Source organism: Empidonax traillii, unplaced genomic scaffold (genome assembly GCF_003031625.1).
Source record: "Empidonax traillii isolate 1590-97213 ecotype Southwest subspecies unplaced genomic scaffold, ASM303162v1 scaffold170:size2694500, whole genome shotgun sequence".
Classification (NCBI taxonomy): Eukaryota; Metazoa; Chordata; class Aves; order Passeriformes; family Tyrannidae; genus Empidonax; species Empidonax traillii.
This window is the reverse complement of record NW_020955363.1, coordinates 85,176-100,971: the sequence shown is the minus strand read 5'-3', so window position 1 is coordinate 100,971 and position 15,796 is coordinate 85,176. Positions and strand designations below refer to the sequence as shown.

The window sequence follows — 15,796 nt, the reverse complement described above, 5'->3', positions numbered from 1 at the left end:
GGGAGGCTGAAATGAGGGGATGGAGACAGGGCTTTTAGAGGAGGCAGTATACAGAGTGGATGTGGCATACAGGTGCTCAGATAGTATTGTCCTGCTTGTCATTCATTTTGTAGGCTGAGTGTAATAACTGGTGGTTTGATAGCATTTTAAAATTACAAAGTAACGCCCTGAAAGACTCTTGTTTGCTCCGCTTCCTTTCTCTCATTTTTCTAAGTTTATGGTTGAGTATTCCTACACTAAAGCTGAGATTTTCTGCCTCAGGAAAAGTAGCCTTTCTGAAAATACTGTTTTAATTTGATGCTCAATAGCAGAGGTGTTTATTTTTCCTCTGAGGTGGAAATCTCAAAGAAAACTTCAGAGTTTTTTTACAGGGCAAGGTGGGGCTAAAACCCAGAGTTTTCCCAATTTCTGTATTGGCACCAGGAGGAGCAGCATGCCTGTTGCAGGATAAGGCAGCCTGCCACCTGCATGGATAAGCAGCACCTGGGAGCCAGATGCCTCACAAATGCCCCTGTGCACCAAAGAACCAGACACGAAGCTCAGGACCTTCTCAATGGGGACTGCCAGGAGCCTCAGCTCAAAATATGGAGGATCTCTGCTTCTGCAGCAGTTTGTTCCAGCTGAAAGCCCCTGGAGACCACACTGGGGAGCTGAGAGAAGGGATTCACCTGTTCCTGCAACAGATGGAATCCTGATGAATCAGCACTTTGAAAGGGATGAAAGATGAACTACATCTGCCGTTTGTTTATTTTAGAATAGCTTTCTCATGGGGGCCCAGATTCTGACTCTTACCCTGAGTTCATACAGGTGCTCGTTTGAAAGAAAGACTTTGCTGCTTCTTTAAAAGGAAAAATTCCTTTTTCTTTTCTCGTCGTGGAAAACTGCCACCATAAGAGCTTCACGTTGTGACTGATGGGCACCAAGGTAGTTTGTGAACACAGTCCTCCCAAGTACAGATAAAATCTATGGGCCACAGGTTCAGGAGGCTGTTTGTATGCTCTCAGAAGCAGACAGTAAATAACAGCAGACTCTGGATGCCTGATGCTAAGTGACAGGAACAAGGATGATAAATAGCCACTTTCTCTTCTTGTTTCTTTAGAAATTAGTTCTCAAGACTGTTATGATATTCCACGAACGTTTCCGAATGACAGATCTAATTCACTGGAGGGCTTCCATAACCACTTTGTAAGTATGACTTGATCTGATGTGAGGCAACAGTGACAGTGCTTGAATGCTCTTGGTTCCTGTGTAAAAAAAACAAGCTGTACAGTGTTTGTGATTTTTCAGTTTCGATATTAATCTGAGTAGATTAGGTTAAAAAACTCATATGATTCACAGCTGATTGCATAACTTATTTTGTTAAAGGAAATATATGTTAATTCTAGAAAAACAGAAGCATGTTGACAGTGGGAAGTGTTTCAAGTGAAGAACTAGATGAAAATTATGTCCCAATGAATCCCAACTCTCCTCCACGACAGCATTCCAGCAGCTTCACTGAACCCATCCAGGAAACAAACTATGTACCAATGATACCAGGCACGTTTGATTTTCCATTATTTGGAAAGCAAGTCCCTCCTCCTGCTCACATGGGTTTCAGGTCCAGTCCAAAGACCCCTCCCAGACGGTCGGTACCTGCTGCAGAATGTGAGCCACCACCAGTGGATCGGAACCTCAAACCAGACAGAAAAGGTGAGGAAAATGTCCAATAGAAGCTATTTTTATCATCTAAGAAAATAACATAGCTCTCCCAGCTCCCAATTAGTGGAAAATTACCATATTTTTAGAAATTATTTTAGAAATAATTTTTTTCCTATGAGATAATTGTAATATAGGGGGATCGTAGGATTATTTTTAACTATGTTAAAACATCACAATAGCAATACCAAATACAAGCATAGGCTTATACTATAGCCTTGCAGTTACTTAAGAAAAAATGACACAGAATTGCTGACATTTAGAGGTGAGAGTCCTCATGCATAGGAGATACTCGTGATGCAGAGAGAGCCCACAAGGAATTGGATAAAATAGAGATTTACAGCCATAACAATGCTTGGTACAGGAGCATTTTCACTTTAGAAGGCCCTTCCAAATCTATCCTAAAAGATTAATCTCTTAAATCTGTTGCATACTATGTTTACTTTTCCTTTAAATAAGGGTTATTTGGGTGACTGGTGTTCTTAAGGAACGAAGAAGATAGGATTTCAATATGTCTATAAGAGATACTTGTATAGAGAATCGCTAATAAATAGCTTGGACTTTCCAGTTCAGCTGAAATTTTTTATCAGCCATCTTGTCAGAAATACAGACAAATGCTTAAGGAATTCATTTCCCCTACTGTGCAGTTTTTCAGACAAGATAACTAGCTTTCTTGTAGAAGTGGCAACTAAAGAACATTAGGTCAAATATCTGTGCTATTTTGCATATGAGTAAGTCCTATTTTTAATCTTATGCACTTGAAAAAATTAGTATTTACATTGAGAATGCCTGACTTCATTGTAGGAAAGCTTGATGGCAAATATTCAGATGGTTCAGAATATTCACTAGCTAAACACTTAAATTAGTATTTTTACCGCTAAGTGAAAACAGCCTGTAATTAAGGGAAGGAGATAGTATCATTTATGGTATAGATGAGCTCAGTGTGAAATGGAATGTCTCATTCTGCCTGCCCATCTTCAGAAAGTGAGGCATGGCCTTTTTCAAGACCTTGGCTCTATGCATGTGTGTAATTGTTTCTCTGTTACCAGGCAGTAGTTTTGCATAGTTCTTCAGAAATACTGGACAGTAACAGATTGATGAAAGCTGATAATGGAAAATATTCTCAAAATAAGCACTGAACTGATTTAAAATATTTTCCCTGACTGGCCAGTTTGTGTATTTTACTGATAAAATGTTTGACCTTCAAAAGTAGTAAACTTCTGTGTTTAAAAGCATCTCACTTTTGCTGTTGGGCAGTGCAAAGCCGCCAAACAGATGTCTGCTGGTGCAGCATCCTTGCTCTTGCATCTCTCTTTTTGAAACTGAATCAGTGGTTCACATTCTGAAAGTGGCATGTAAGGCTCCTGCTTTGCTCCCATCCTCAAATGCTTTACAGCTAGAAAGACCTAGCTAACATCAGGGAAAAGATTTTTAGATGTGCTAATATACCTCTTTATAAGTGTAGAGTGACTGGCTGAAATTTTTGCCTGTAGACTTTTAGAACTTGTTGTCACTGTAAAATAATAAGATTATTTAATGTAATTTATAAGATAAAATAATTTTAAAGTAAAACTGTCCCTAAAAGTAAATATTGTATAGTAAAAGCTTAGGGGCTGCAAAAAAATCCGTGAAGATCTTGAGCTACCAAGAATGGTAATGATTCTGATTTATCACTGAGGGTTTTATCTTAGCAACACACACACACTACCTCACTCCAATTTTATCAAGTGCATTACTGTGAGTTTTCCACTGTTGTGAAGAGCAGATATGATGACATATCAGAATGGTAATATATTTCCATTTTAGTAGTTGAGTTCTTCATGCAAATAACTCCTTCCAGATATACCTTTGGGAAAATAAAACTGCAGTTTCTTTTGAACTAAAGTAGGATAAAACTCTTGTTTAAGTGGACCCTTACCTAACTAGAACAACCGTGTGCTTTATATTCTTCTGTGTTGCTTTTTCAGCTTTCAAGTTCTTGTAGCAGCTTCTATTATCAGGTTGTTTCTGCTTATGTAAATGTACTGCAATGCTCTTCTGCTACAAATGAGTGCACAGAAAGTATCGAGTTGGCCAGTAGGTTCAATAAATCTTTGGCAGACACAGAAAGGGAGGAAATGGAACATAAAATATTTACCTTCTGGGTATTGCTCCATTAAATATTGGGGGTTTTTTTAATATGCCATTGGTGCAAGAATTTGTATTGAAGACCACTGGTGCTTCTCTAAGAGATAGTGTTACCACAGAGATCAGGTGTGTTGGGGCAAGATATTGTGAGGGCACATCTCATGTTCTGTTGGAAGAAGGTGCTGTATCTCTTTTTATTGATTACAGATTGCTGCGAAAGTAGTGTTTGCACTGCCTCCAAGTAACAATTGCTCTTTGGTAGCTATGAGAACTATCACCTTTGCCTTTCAGATGAGCATTAGCTTTAGCTCAGTTGTGTTGGTGTGGGCCAGGGAAGTTTGTTCAGTGCTAAAAATGCATTTGACAAAGAAATAATGCAGTGAAACTAGCAGATAAAGAAAGAATATACTGCTTTTTGTTGTCAACTATATGTGTTTAGCATCTCCTCTGCTTTCCTTTGGTTAAAGGGCTTACAGCTTACAGGCAGTACAGTTTGACGAGTTGAAAATAGAGGGCTTGGTGATGGCAGGGCCCCTTCTCTGGCATATAGCCTGCTCTTCCCTTTGCTGTTCTGTTTTGTGCACCTGACATGAAACAGATACTCACTTGCTTCTGGTTCTGCTGTCTTTGAAGAATAATGTGCCAGGCAGCAAGGACCTGGCCGTCTGTCCATCAGCAGTGACTGTAGGGTGTGATGTCTTCACAGCTCTCATACAGCAGCTGACATTCAGGGCAATTTATCAAATCATTAATACTCTCCAAATTTTTACACTTATGTAGAAGTAGTGACTGACAGGGGACTGAGTTATGAAAAATAATTAACCCAGGTAAACTGAATGTAGGTAATAGGTCTAAAATTTACTGAAGTACGTGCACATTTTTTTTGAGAGGGGTACTAGTGGAGCCCAGCCATGAGAGGCGTAGGCCCTTTGGTCTTACCAGCTGGAGGAGTAGCCAGGGCCAGGAGCCATGGTGAGCTATCACATACACCGTGTCTTTTCCCACTGGATTTTAGAAGAGCTTTGCTTTAGAAAATGGATTACAAATAATAACAAAAAAGAAATCTGTGTATATATATATATATATATAGCCTTGAGATTACACTACAGGTTCACATAGTTTCATTTTCTAGCTCACAGCTGCTTCTGTAAATAGAGGGAGCTTCCAGTACTTTCTGAAAAATAAAAATGCAGTTTTGAACCATGTTCAAAACATGGTGTTGGCTCCCTGCCCCAATAACTTGAATCAAAGCACTTTACTTTTTCTTTAGAGAAGCATACCAAAAGGTAAGTGATGTACTGCTTGGAACAAAATGGAGAGTGGCAGGTACTTTTCTGCATTCACCTGTAATTGATTGACCAAAAAAAAAAAAAATCTCTTTTTTAATTTAATTTTTTTTTCAGGTTGCTATTTCTTTAGTTAAACAGAGCCCTTGTCTGTATTGATTCTTGTATTTCTGCTTTTTGGTCGCTTTAGCTTGCCACGGTTGCATGTAGTCATGATGTTAATTTGGAAGTGTGTTTGCTAGCAAAAGGCTTTGAGCAGAAGAAATATTGCATCCATCCATGCAGTTGGTTCTTACTCACTAAGTTGCTCAAAGACTGTGAAGGGTTCTGTCACAGAGCAGTTGTGGCATTTGTTGTGACAATGACGTGTTCCTTCCTCAAAACACTATTTATCCAAGAAGTGTAGGGGAAATTAAAGGTGCCCCAACACGGTGGGACAGCCAAGGCAACAAAAACCACCAGATTCTCTTCTGTTCAACCTATTTTAAGGAAAGGGCGCCTAGTCAAAAACTAAAGGAAAAACAGCAGGAAGCCTTTGAGTGACGCAGCATTTGAGATGGGGGTGTCTGTGAACCTCTGGGCATGCTAGCGACCCCCTCCTGCCCCAGGATTTATTTCCAGGACTAGGGGGATGGAGTATGTCATATTAAACCAAGACTTTTAGACAAAACATCTAGAAATCAGATTTTTTTAAAAAAATTTAACTGTTTCAGAGCCCTACAGAAGGAGTCCTTATAGCTGTGTGGCATCATCTCATCTGTAAAGTTGAAATCTGTGCTTGTCATCTTGACTGATAAAATATAGTTTTTCAATATCTGAATCAAACTGTTAAGTCAGCGATGGAATTGGGAATGGTGGAATTTACTTCTTCAAAGTCTCGGTTTGATGCCCAGCTTATATTAACTTGGTAAATTCTTTTTTCTGAGGCCACTTCTACCAAAATGGGTTTTTTAAGGTTCTAAAAAGAACTGTATGAACCATGGGCATATGGCTGAATTAACAATTCATAACCATGATGAAATGAAGGTAAAAAATTAATTTCATTCAATTGAATGGAATATTGGAATGCAATGCACAAATGAACATAAATGTAATTTTAGTCATCTTTTTGATCCATAGTACTTAAAAACACCTTATGAGAGAGTTCCATTTAGCACAGATTCTAGTTCAGAGTCACAGGGAGCTGAGATAGAATGATAGCAGATTGCTGACAGAGGCCATACAAAATCTGGGAATCCCAGTTTAGAGCATGGGTTTTGGGTAGGATTGCACAGATTATTTTGCTGAAATAACCAATAGCCAGTGTAGTGCATTTTCACTTATTTTTTTTTTAAAGGCTCATATTTCAACAAAAATATATCAGCATTTAATCTGAGATGCTTCCTACAACTTAAGTCCATATGATTGCCTTTAAAAGGGGCTGCTGCTTGGCCCTGGCAATTTTCAGCCCAGCATGTGGTGAACTTGGATTTAGAGACAGTGAGTGATGCCCACATTTCTTTTCATGCCTAGAAAATATCCAGTTGCAACTTGAAAACAAGAAAACAACCAGACAAAAGAAACCTAGGAAAAGGAAGAAAATTCTCATGGAGCTGGGAATTGTGATTGTTTTTAAAAACGTTAAAAATTTTATCTGGTTGTTTTTCTCATAGTTTTTTCTCATTTAAGATGTTAAAAGACAATTTCTGTGGTTAAACCACAAATATGTGGATTGCTTCTAAAAATGTGGCTGTATCTTGGCCATGACTCCTCATGAGCATCTCCCAAATGGATTAACTTCATAGAAAATTCCAGTTTTCTTTATGTAAGAGTATAGACCCACTTTGAAAAGGTATTTGTGTCCAGAGCTTTCCCGTGGCAGGAAGCACCTGCCACATTCTGGTCCCCAGAGGACCCGCTGTGATGCTCCTGGATGACCAGCATAATCACCCATTGTTGTAGTGCAGTAATGGTGCTGTAAAAATCCCAAGTAAAGTAGGTAGTTGTTAAGGAAATTAAGAATCCTCATTAATCATGGAGGCAGTTAAAAATAGCCTAATGAACAGTTTCCTTGTTAGACACTCAGACATGTAAATATTTGAGTTGGACAATGTGAACATGTTACATGTCCTGATACAGGAGGAGCATCACACCAGCCTGAAATAAAACTTCAGAGAAACAGTTAAAGCATTTGTGAATACAGGAGCTGACAATTCTTTTAAAATAATAAATAATAATAAAAACTAGAAGCTTGCAATACTTACACGTTCTACACTATCATAATTGTCTTGCATGTTCTTTAACAGAGGTTCACTTATGTTCTCAGGCTTTAGGACAAGTAGGCATTGAAAAAATGTGAACGGTGATTTTAATCAGCAGCAAGAACTGAAGATCTGTTAAAAAAGAAACTGTAATTTTTGTGATGACTTTTTTGAAGAGAAGTATTGTTCGTTTTGCTTTTAAGAAATCCAGGCATTTAATCCTTCATTTCTCTCTTGGAAACTCCTGTTCATTCTTTGTAGGAATTCTAAAAAATTCAGTTTTGGAGGGATGTTTTGGTGCTTCCTCAGAGTTCCTAAAGCAAGTTGAATACAAATTTATTGAATTATGTTTTTCTTCTTTGATCCCCCCACAAAGCTCCAAAGGCTTCCGTTTAGCTGAAAATTAAACTTCCTCTGTGCCTTTACAAATTATTTCTACAAGTCTAGTTTTTACTTCATAGCTTGAAATGAAGTTTACATAACTCCTTGCTGCAATACTCCAGTCCTTAACTTGCAGCTGTGATTTGTCTTACAAACCTTTGAAACAACAAATAATTTCAGTAAAGATTTCGTTTGGATGGCTGCATCGCAGCTGCAAAGGAAGCTCCGCTTTGCTGGACACAATGGCTTTAAGAAAATCAAACACACGAGTGTTCTAAAGACAAACTGCAATACTTGCTCTGGTACTACCAGTAGAGATGATAGTTTTTAACTCCAAAGATACTAGGGAGAGCAGGAACAAGTGAATAAGGGTAATAACACCCTATCTTCTTTCCCCTCCATGGAATTTTTCTTGTCTTCTTTGTGTGCTTTTTGTTTTCTTTTAGGAAAACACAGTTTTTGATGCACATATTGTCATGCTATTCCATTGTCTTTTTTATTCAGACAATGTTAGGCTTACTTTTCCAGTGAATAGGTTAAATTCCATTACTTTTTCCATGTTTTGTTTTTGAAGTCCCTTGTACTTAATGAATCTTAGTGCAGCTTTGAACTGCTAATCAATAAACACTCCAGAACACTGTACTTTGTTACTGAATGCTTTTAGTTCATCATGCTTTGGGGGCTTTTAAAACACAGACATGTAGAGTTACTCACAAATTAGAGCAGTCAAATAGTATTTTGATGATTAATAGCTTTGGTATTCTCTGAATAGTTTCATGGCATTTGGCAAATATTTTAGGAATGCCAGTGAACCTTAGCTGTCACCTCTAGTTTGATTTCTTCATAATCAGATTTTTTTTCCAATTCATTCTTGAATTCTGGAGCATTCAAGGTACCAGTTCTCTGAGAAGAGTTATTTTGAGAAGGTAAAGATGTCTAAGAAAACTGGAAAGCCTCTCTTAAGGTGACTGCTTTTTGTATTTCATAATATTGAAGAATAATTTTGGTTTTGCTGTCCTAAAGAGACTGCAGTTATCACCATTCACATCACATCACTGACCAGAACAAAGCACATGACTGATGATGGATATTACTATCGAAATCTGCTTGAATGTTGTATAACTAAATACATGTTTCTAACTAGAAGTACCTTGGCAGGAAATAGTCTTATAAAAACACAGATAAAAAAGCAAATTCAGGATATTTGTAGAGCTCTCTGCTGAAGACCATGTACTTGGGAATCAGAGTTCACTGGGGTGAGGAAGAGGAAGAGAAGGAAAGCGGGAGTTTATTCTGCAGAATTGAAAACCAAATAATAAATCCTGTGGGAGTAAGACAGTGAGTTTCAGCCTTGTTTTCCAAGGAAAAATCCACAGTGATTCTGAGTAGAGGGATTATTTGACCTCAGTGCAGATTTTGGTTTCCTCTAATTACAAAGAAAAGGGGGAAAGATGTGTATTTTTTATTGGGAACAAGAAACTGCTGATAGTTATTTCTCTCTGAAAGTACTTTTGTGGATGCAGGGCACTAATGTGGCTGGTTTTTCCTTTTGCTCTCCCCCTGGTATTCCAAGTACAGCACTGCTCTAACATTCCTACATCTGATCTCCTTGTCTCATGAGAATTACTCCCATTGGCCAGGAAACAGCATTAACAGATCACGCATTTCTTAAATTTTATGTCACTTTAGTGTATTTACCTTCAAACTTTAAGCCCTAAATAGCTGGTATTTAAATCGAGATTTGGCCTCTTTTGTGAGGTTCTTTGCAATTTCCTGATGTAAAATCCCTCACCAGCAAGTCATGGAGTGAGCAGCCAGTCGGGAAAAAAGTGTCCTTAACAGAAGTCATATTCAGTACTGCTGCTTCAAGGCAATAGCATGAAAACAAATGAGACTCTTCAGTGTTATGTCCACAAAAATGTTGGGACCCACCTACACCGATGCAGGAATTTTGTTGCAGTGGGACCCGTTTTTTCCCCTCAGCACTATATATATTCCAAGTGTTTCATGGAAAACAACAAGATAATGCATTAGCTGACGCAAAACCCAAAAGGTTTTTCAGTTGCAACCGTTATTTGAAACAAAATCAAACATGTAAAATGGACTCTTCTTCTGATGACTTCTCAGACAAAGGCAGCATTGACATGCACCGAAATGCCAGGAGCAGAATTCATGCGTCTGAGTGCGCTCCAATGCTGGAGCCACCATCGCCTGCTCCGCCTGGCAGTTTGTACAAGCAGCCATTTGTTAGAAAAATAGACTTCATTAGTGATTTTTCAGCTCACAGTGCCCTTGCACACTGTTCGTCTGATAGAACTTGCAGACGCTGAGCTTCTCTCTCCTCTGGCTGTAGCATTTTGCATTTCACAGGTGGTGACTTGACTGAATAGTGAAAACGTCTAATTTTCACTTCTTGTTTGGTTGGTTTCACTTGACATAATTTATTTAGGGTTTCTTTTTTTTTTCCCCTTGTAGGTTTGCATCCAGTGGTGTCGCAACATAATTTATTTCCTTTTCAGTTAAAAAAAATAAAATTACATAAATAAAAGCACCTCTTTTTTTTTGTTTTGTTTTGTTTTTTTACCCCGGATTTATCTTTCCCAGAATAGGTGTGTAAGTTCAAAGTGGTGTTTTTTGTGAGTGCCTGAACATGAGGTGAAGTAAATCTGGGCCTGTGGGAACCACAGGAAATGCGTTCCTCAGTATTGCTGGCGTTGGAATGCTGTACAGAGCCAGGCTTTCCATAGAGCCCTACCGTCCTTCCACCTTCACTGTGCTGATTTGAAGAACAGCCCTGTGACACTTACCTTTAGTGATTATTTGGGGATAGATGAGGAAGATCAGTGTGCTGGATGAGGCACTTTCTTCTCCGCATTGTATTCAACTTGTTGCTTCTCAGAGGTGCTCTTGGGGAAAATTCTGTCTTTTGAAGGCAGTAAAGGATATTATTAAGGCTTTCAGTGCCCTAGCTCGTGTCACTTGATCTCCTTAAATGGGCAGAAATGGGGTATAAGAATTCTGCACTTAGGCAAATACATAATCTCAGTTTTGTGATTTTGATCTCCCCCCCCCCCTTTCTCTCCCCTTTTGCTTTGCCTCATATCAGGTCTTTCCTGTTACACAGTATAAGCTCCTCAACAGAGATTAGGCCTTTTGGGTTTTTGTTTTGTAGGGAGGAAAAAGAAAACACCCTGCCCAAAAATTTTAATTCTCTGTGACATATTAAGCTCAAGAAATTGCATTATCCTGGCTGGTTGGTAGCAGAAAGCTGTTTTGCCATGACATTTATTGAGGCTGAACAGTCTTCCAGCAGCAAGAGATGAAAGCTCAGTGAGTTTTGTATGTTTTTGTCTGTTGTGGAAGAGAAGTTTTATAGTTACCTGTACTTAATTATACAGCTCTTCTGAAAATCTTGGAGTGGTTTGTAACTGCCAAATTAAGTGTGAAGCAGGCACTTACATAATATCCATGTTTTACCAATAGGGCTAATCATAGTTCAGGAAGATTGGCTGCACGAGACCACGTAGCATCATTAACAGAAGTAGAACTAATGACTCATAGCCATGAATTCCTTGAGCTTATCTCTATATTACGAGTTTCAAGCACTTCAGTCTGTTTGGTTATGAGAATAGAAGTTATAAAGTACACACTGCTTAAATAATTTCATTAACTCTCTTGCCTCTGCTGGTTTTCTCACTGTACTTACGATCTGTGCTCATATGTCAATTGATTGGCATTTTAAGTTGGGTTGTATTGGGCCAGATTTCTTTTAAATCAGATTTTAAAACTGTGGAACACAAAATTAATGTGATCAGATAATGATATTCACCATCAAATTGCTCTTAAAAGAGGTGTTTGCATTTGAACTCCTACATTTGTTCAATCGATTTTAAGATCCTGGTCTTTTTACAGAGGCCAGCTTTTATCAGAGAGTTGTAGGCAAGGTACTTAAGAGTATTGGTTCAGCTCAGAATTAAGTACACCAGCATGTTGGGTCGTGCTTTTGACTCGGCTCCAGTCAACTGTACAGGAATACTTTGTGTTCCACTTTGCAATCCATGTCTTTGGTCAGCATTGCCCAACTGCTCACCCTTTCCACTGGCACATTGAGCCATTTAAGGGAGCATCTGATTTTGAAATTGGGAAAGAACTGTCTGTGTCAAAATAATTCCATGTCCTTTTCTTTTAAGGAAGTTGCTATGCAGTACTCCTAGTAAATAAATAAATTTTATCTTACCTGCAGGGTCTCTCAGAAGCACTGTGTAGAAGTTAGGATACAGTATAAAACCTTTGTGTTTATACAACCTTTCTTGTTGTTACTTGATTATTCCCAATACTTCAGTGATAACACTAATAGAGCACTTCATATGCAAAACCCTTGGGGTAGAGATTTGCAAACTTCTTGTGTTTGTTGCCAAGTTTATTTTTTTACAAAGCGTTCTCACTGATTGCTGGGAGTACCAGCCCACATCTGAGTCTGTACCAGTCCTTTTCCATTTTGTGCTTTAGGGCAATTTTCTAACATAATCAGACCTTAAAATGTGACCTGAAACACGTGCAGGGTTTGGCTAAAAAACATCCTTGGGAGGGGGGTTCCACTGCTTTCTGTAGGGAGCTTATTGGTATTTTCGTGACAGGGGTCATTTGTGGTAGAGGTTGGGGTATGCTGTGGGGGCAGGGGACAGTATGCAGGCTGGAACCTTGGAAAGAAAATCCCACTGTGCCTGCAGGGCCAGAGAGGTGTTCTTTGGTACAGATGGAGACCTCTAGGGAACAAGTTTAACAAATGCATTGCTGAAAAAGATTCTTGGGGCATCTCAAGTGGGAGATGCCCGGTGCAAGGGGGACCTCCCACGAGTATCACGATTTCCAAAGCAATATTGTGACTAAGGAGGATTTAATTTCCCTGAGGGTACCTCAACTTCCATCTGAAACATGACTTCCCCTTTCATGCTCGATACTCCTCAAATACAGATTACTTTTTTTTAATGAAACCATTTAATAGTACTGATTATTTACAGTATTTGTTGATGCAGTTTTTAGCTCTTTTGTACACCTTTTACGCTTGCCTCCAACATATTACTTGCATGCAGTGTTTTCTTTGTTTCTGGTTTGCTGCTTAAGCCCTTAGTGTGAGCCCCAGCTAGACTGTAAAACTCCCCTTGAGCAGCTTGCTTATGCTTGTGGCATTAACCTTTCTGCAGGGGGTTGTGCTGTTTGTTTACAAAATTCCAATTTTCCACTTAAAAATAGAATATTATTAAGAAGAGTCTTCTTTTTACCAATTAGGTCAAAGTCCTAAAATTTTAAGACCTAAACCACATGGTTTAGAGCGAACTGATTCACAAACCATAGGTGACTTTACTACAAGAAGGAAGGGTATGTACTTTAGCACTGTATGTATATGGAGCTTTATAAAAATAAGTGAAGCAAAAATTTTAAAAAAATGTTATTCTAGAATAACTCTTGCATAGTCTTTTTACTTCTATTATAGTCTAAGATCATGGATGCATTTTCCATGCCAAGCAACAGATTTCCTTGATAAGTGCATGGAAACGTTGCCTTGATATTGACATGGATGTTCTGATCTCTTAAGTTGTAGCTTTTCATATTTTGGATTTACTTTTGTCTGTTTGTTTAGAAGCAAGTATATATAACTTGTAACTTATATATAGTAACTTGTAACTTACTTGAAATAACTTTTATTAGGCAATAACCTGTCCCCTGCTTTTGGCTAAACACTGAAATGAAGCAAAATATTGATCCTCTGACCCTATGCTAGTACAGAGATCTGTTTATGCATCTTAATGAGTTTTGCAATTAGTGTGATGAGCTCATCACACTGATTGTTGAAGGTGCCAAGTTGATGCCTTATACAGTCACAAGAAGTAGAGGAGATTATGAATACTATTAAAAATTTTACAGCAATATCATTGATCTTTACCTTTGGTTGTTAAAGCCCATTGCAAGTGGATGAAATCTTTCTGCTGTTCTCATGGGCTTTGGACAAAGTCCTGGCTCTGTTTCTGTTGGAGCAGTACCTTGCCCACTGTTTATACCTGCCAGGTAGTCTCAGGCCTTTCCAGAGGACTTGAGCCAAGCTCAAGATCAAGCACAAAGATCAGTTTGTGTCACTCGTGCTTTAGTATCATCTTGCCTATGTCACATTGAGTTCTGCCACTCTTATCTCATATGATACCTTATATCTCTGAATGGATGAGTTGTAGTTCCTCTTTGGAATCTGCGGTGGCAGCTTTTTATGAGCAAGTGAGTGAAAGTGGCAGAATTACTGGTGTAGGCTTGATATGCTTGGAGTGTGTAATTTTCACTTCTTAACAGGGAATAGGATAAAAGTATTGGGATACCAAAGACTGATACTCATCTAGAAAATTTTAATTTGGAGTTCTTAAGTTCAGTATATGATAGCTGACCTTTTAATTATCTCATTCTGAGGAGTGAGTTTATACATGAAAGTATAATGAGTACAGTTTTGCTTTTCCCTTGTGAGACAAACACACTGATCTGGCAACTGGTTTCTGTCAGTTCCTCATGTGGTCACTTAGGGCAGCTCTTATGCCACATGAATTAGTGCTAGATGCCTGACATTTGATCTTAGTGAATCTGCTAATAATGAATCAGCAAACTCACGCAGTGGAGGGCAAGGAGAGGAAGGGGTGATATTATAATGACATTGCATTTCATTTTCTAGAAACAGTTTTGGGGACGATGAAGTTGAGATTCAAACTGCAACAGCAGTTTGACTGTGATTTTTGTTTCTTTTTTTTCCTAATGTTTTCTAATGTTTAGAAGGGGTGAGATGTATGAGCTAGAGGGAGGGATAATGGGTTTCTCACTAGTAGTCTATTCATGGTTCTGTTCTGAAAATGGAATTTGTAAAATGGCACTTTTTTTGAAAACGATATTAGCTGTTATGCATGGCAGAAGCACACCACCACTCTGCTCATTTCTTGATAAGCAGTGCATATGCTGCAAAATTCTTGAATTGTGGTGGATTTTTAAAAATTTACATTTTAATTGTTTTTTCATTGTTGTTGCTTTTTGTTACCTGGAAAAATTAAAAATATAAATTAATATAACATGCATTTCTGAGAACTGAACAGTGTCTCCTTTTCCTAAATAGTGTTTACAATTTAAAATTTACTATGTAAAAGTTTACTATATAAAAGTTTTTCCTGGAATGTTCTGTGCTTTAAGATTGTCTGTTCCTTACTTAGCAAAACCAGCTCCACTAGAAATAAAACCTCTGCCTGAATGGGAAGAATTACAAGCCCCGGTTCGATCTCCTATCACCAGAAGCTTTGCACGAGAGTAAGTTTCTCAGATTTTCCTCATTCGGATTAATTGGTTTTGTTGACTAGAAAGTTAATAAATGTGTGTGCATCTGTATGATATTTTTAGCCTGTGTAATACAAATTGAAGTTTCCTTTGGAAGTGTGTTATATGTGCATGTGTGTGTCTATATATTGAAACAAAGGGTGTCCATGTGAATTTTTGTTTTGTAATATTGAATATAAAGGACTGTGTATAACCAAAAAATGTGGCACTCTAGTAAACTTGAATGAAAATTTTCTCTCTAATATGCTTATTTTTGTTGTTTACCAGGAGGTTTAAGATATTCAAGATGTATTGTTTGTAAAATAATTCCTGGTAATTAGCTCCTCCAGGTTTCCCGTGTCTCCCAGACCGGATTCAGTTCATAGTACAACTTCCAGCAGTGACTCGCACGACAGTGAAGAGAATTATGTATCCATGAATCCAAATCAGTCCACTGAAGACCCAGTATGTAAAATCTACGTCTTAACTACTCTCTTCCTGTGCAGTCCTTACTTTTAAATCATGCAAACACAGATCCTTCACTCAGCATCACTCCCTTGATACTTCTAGATCAAAATAATAATAAAAAAAAATCTATAGAAAACCTGTAATTTTGGTAAGATTTCACTGAAGAAGTTAAGAGCATAATCACATATAAAGAGAGTGGTTGATACACACATCTATTATACAAAGCAGTTCAAGGCATGACTTTTTTTCTACCTCTTCCCTAGA

General features: G+C 38.2%; 1 protein-coding gene across 4 annotated transcripts in view; it reads left to right on the top strand.

The window, feature by feature from the left end:
- GAB1 (GRB2 associated binding protein 1) overlaps positions 1 to 15,796 on the top strand; it is a 99,816-nt gene that overhangs the window by 77,857 nt on the left and 6,163 nt on the right. For 2 of the 4 annotated variants that reach the window (XM_027885665.1, XM_027885666.1), the window contains 5 exons: positions 1,100 to 1,185; positions 1,386 to 1,689; positions 13,019 to 13,108; positions 14,965 to 15,058; positions 15,406 to 15,529. In XM_027885665.1, coding sequence (XP_027741466.1) covers positions 1,100 to 1,185; positions 1,386 to 1,689; positions 13,019 to 13,108; positions 14,965 to 15,058; positions 15,406 to 15,529 — 698 coding nt within the window. The remainder of the gene's footprint in view (positions 1 to 1,099; positions 1,186 to 1,385; positions 1,690 to 13,018; positions 13,109 to 14,964; positions 15,059 to 15,405; positions 15,530 to 15,796) is intronic. The other 2 variants (XM_027885667.1, XM_027885668.1) reach the window with 1 other exon arrangement.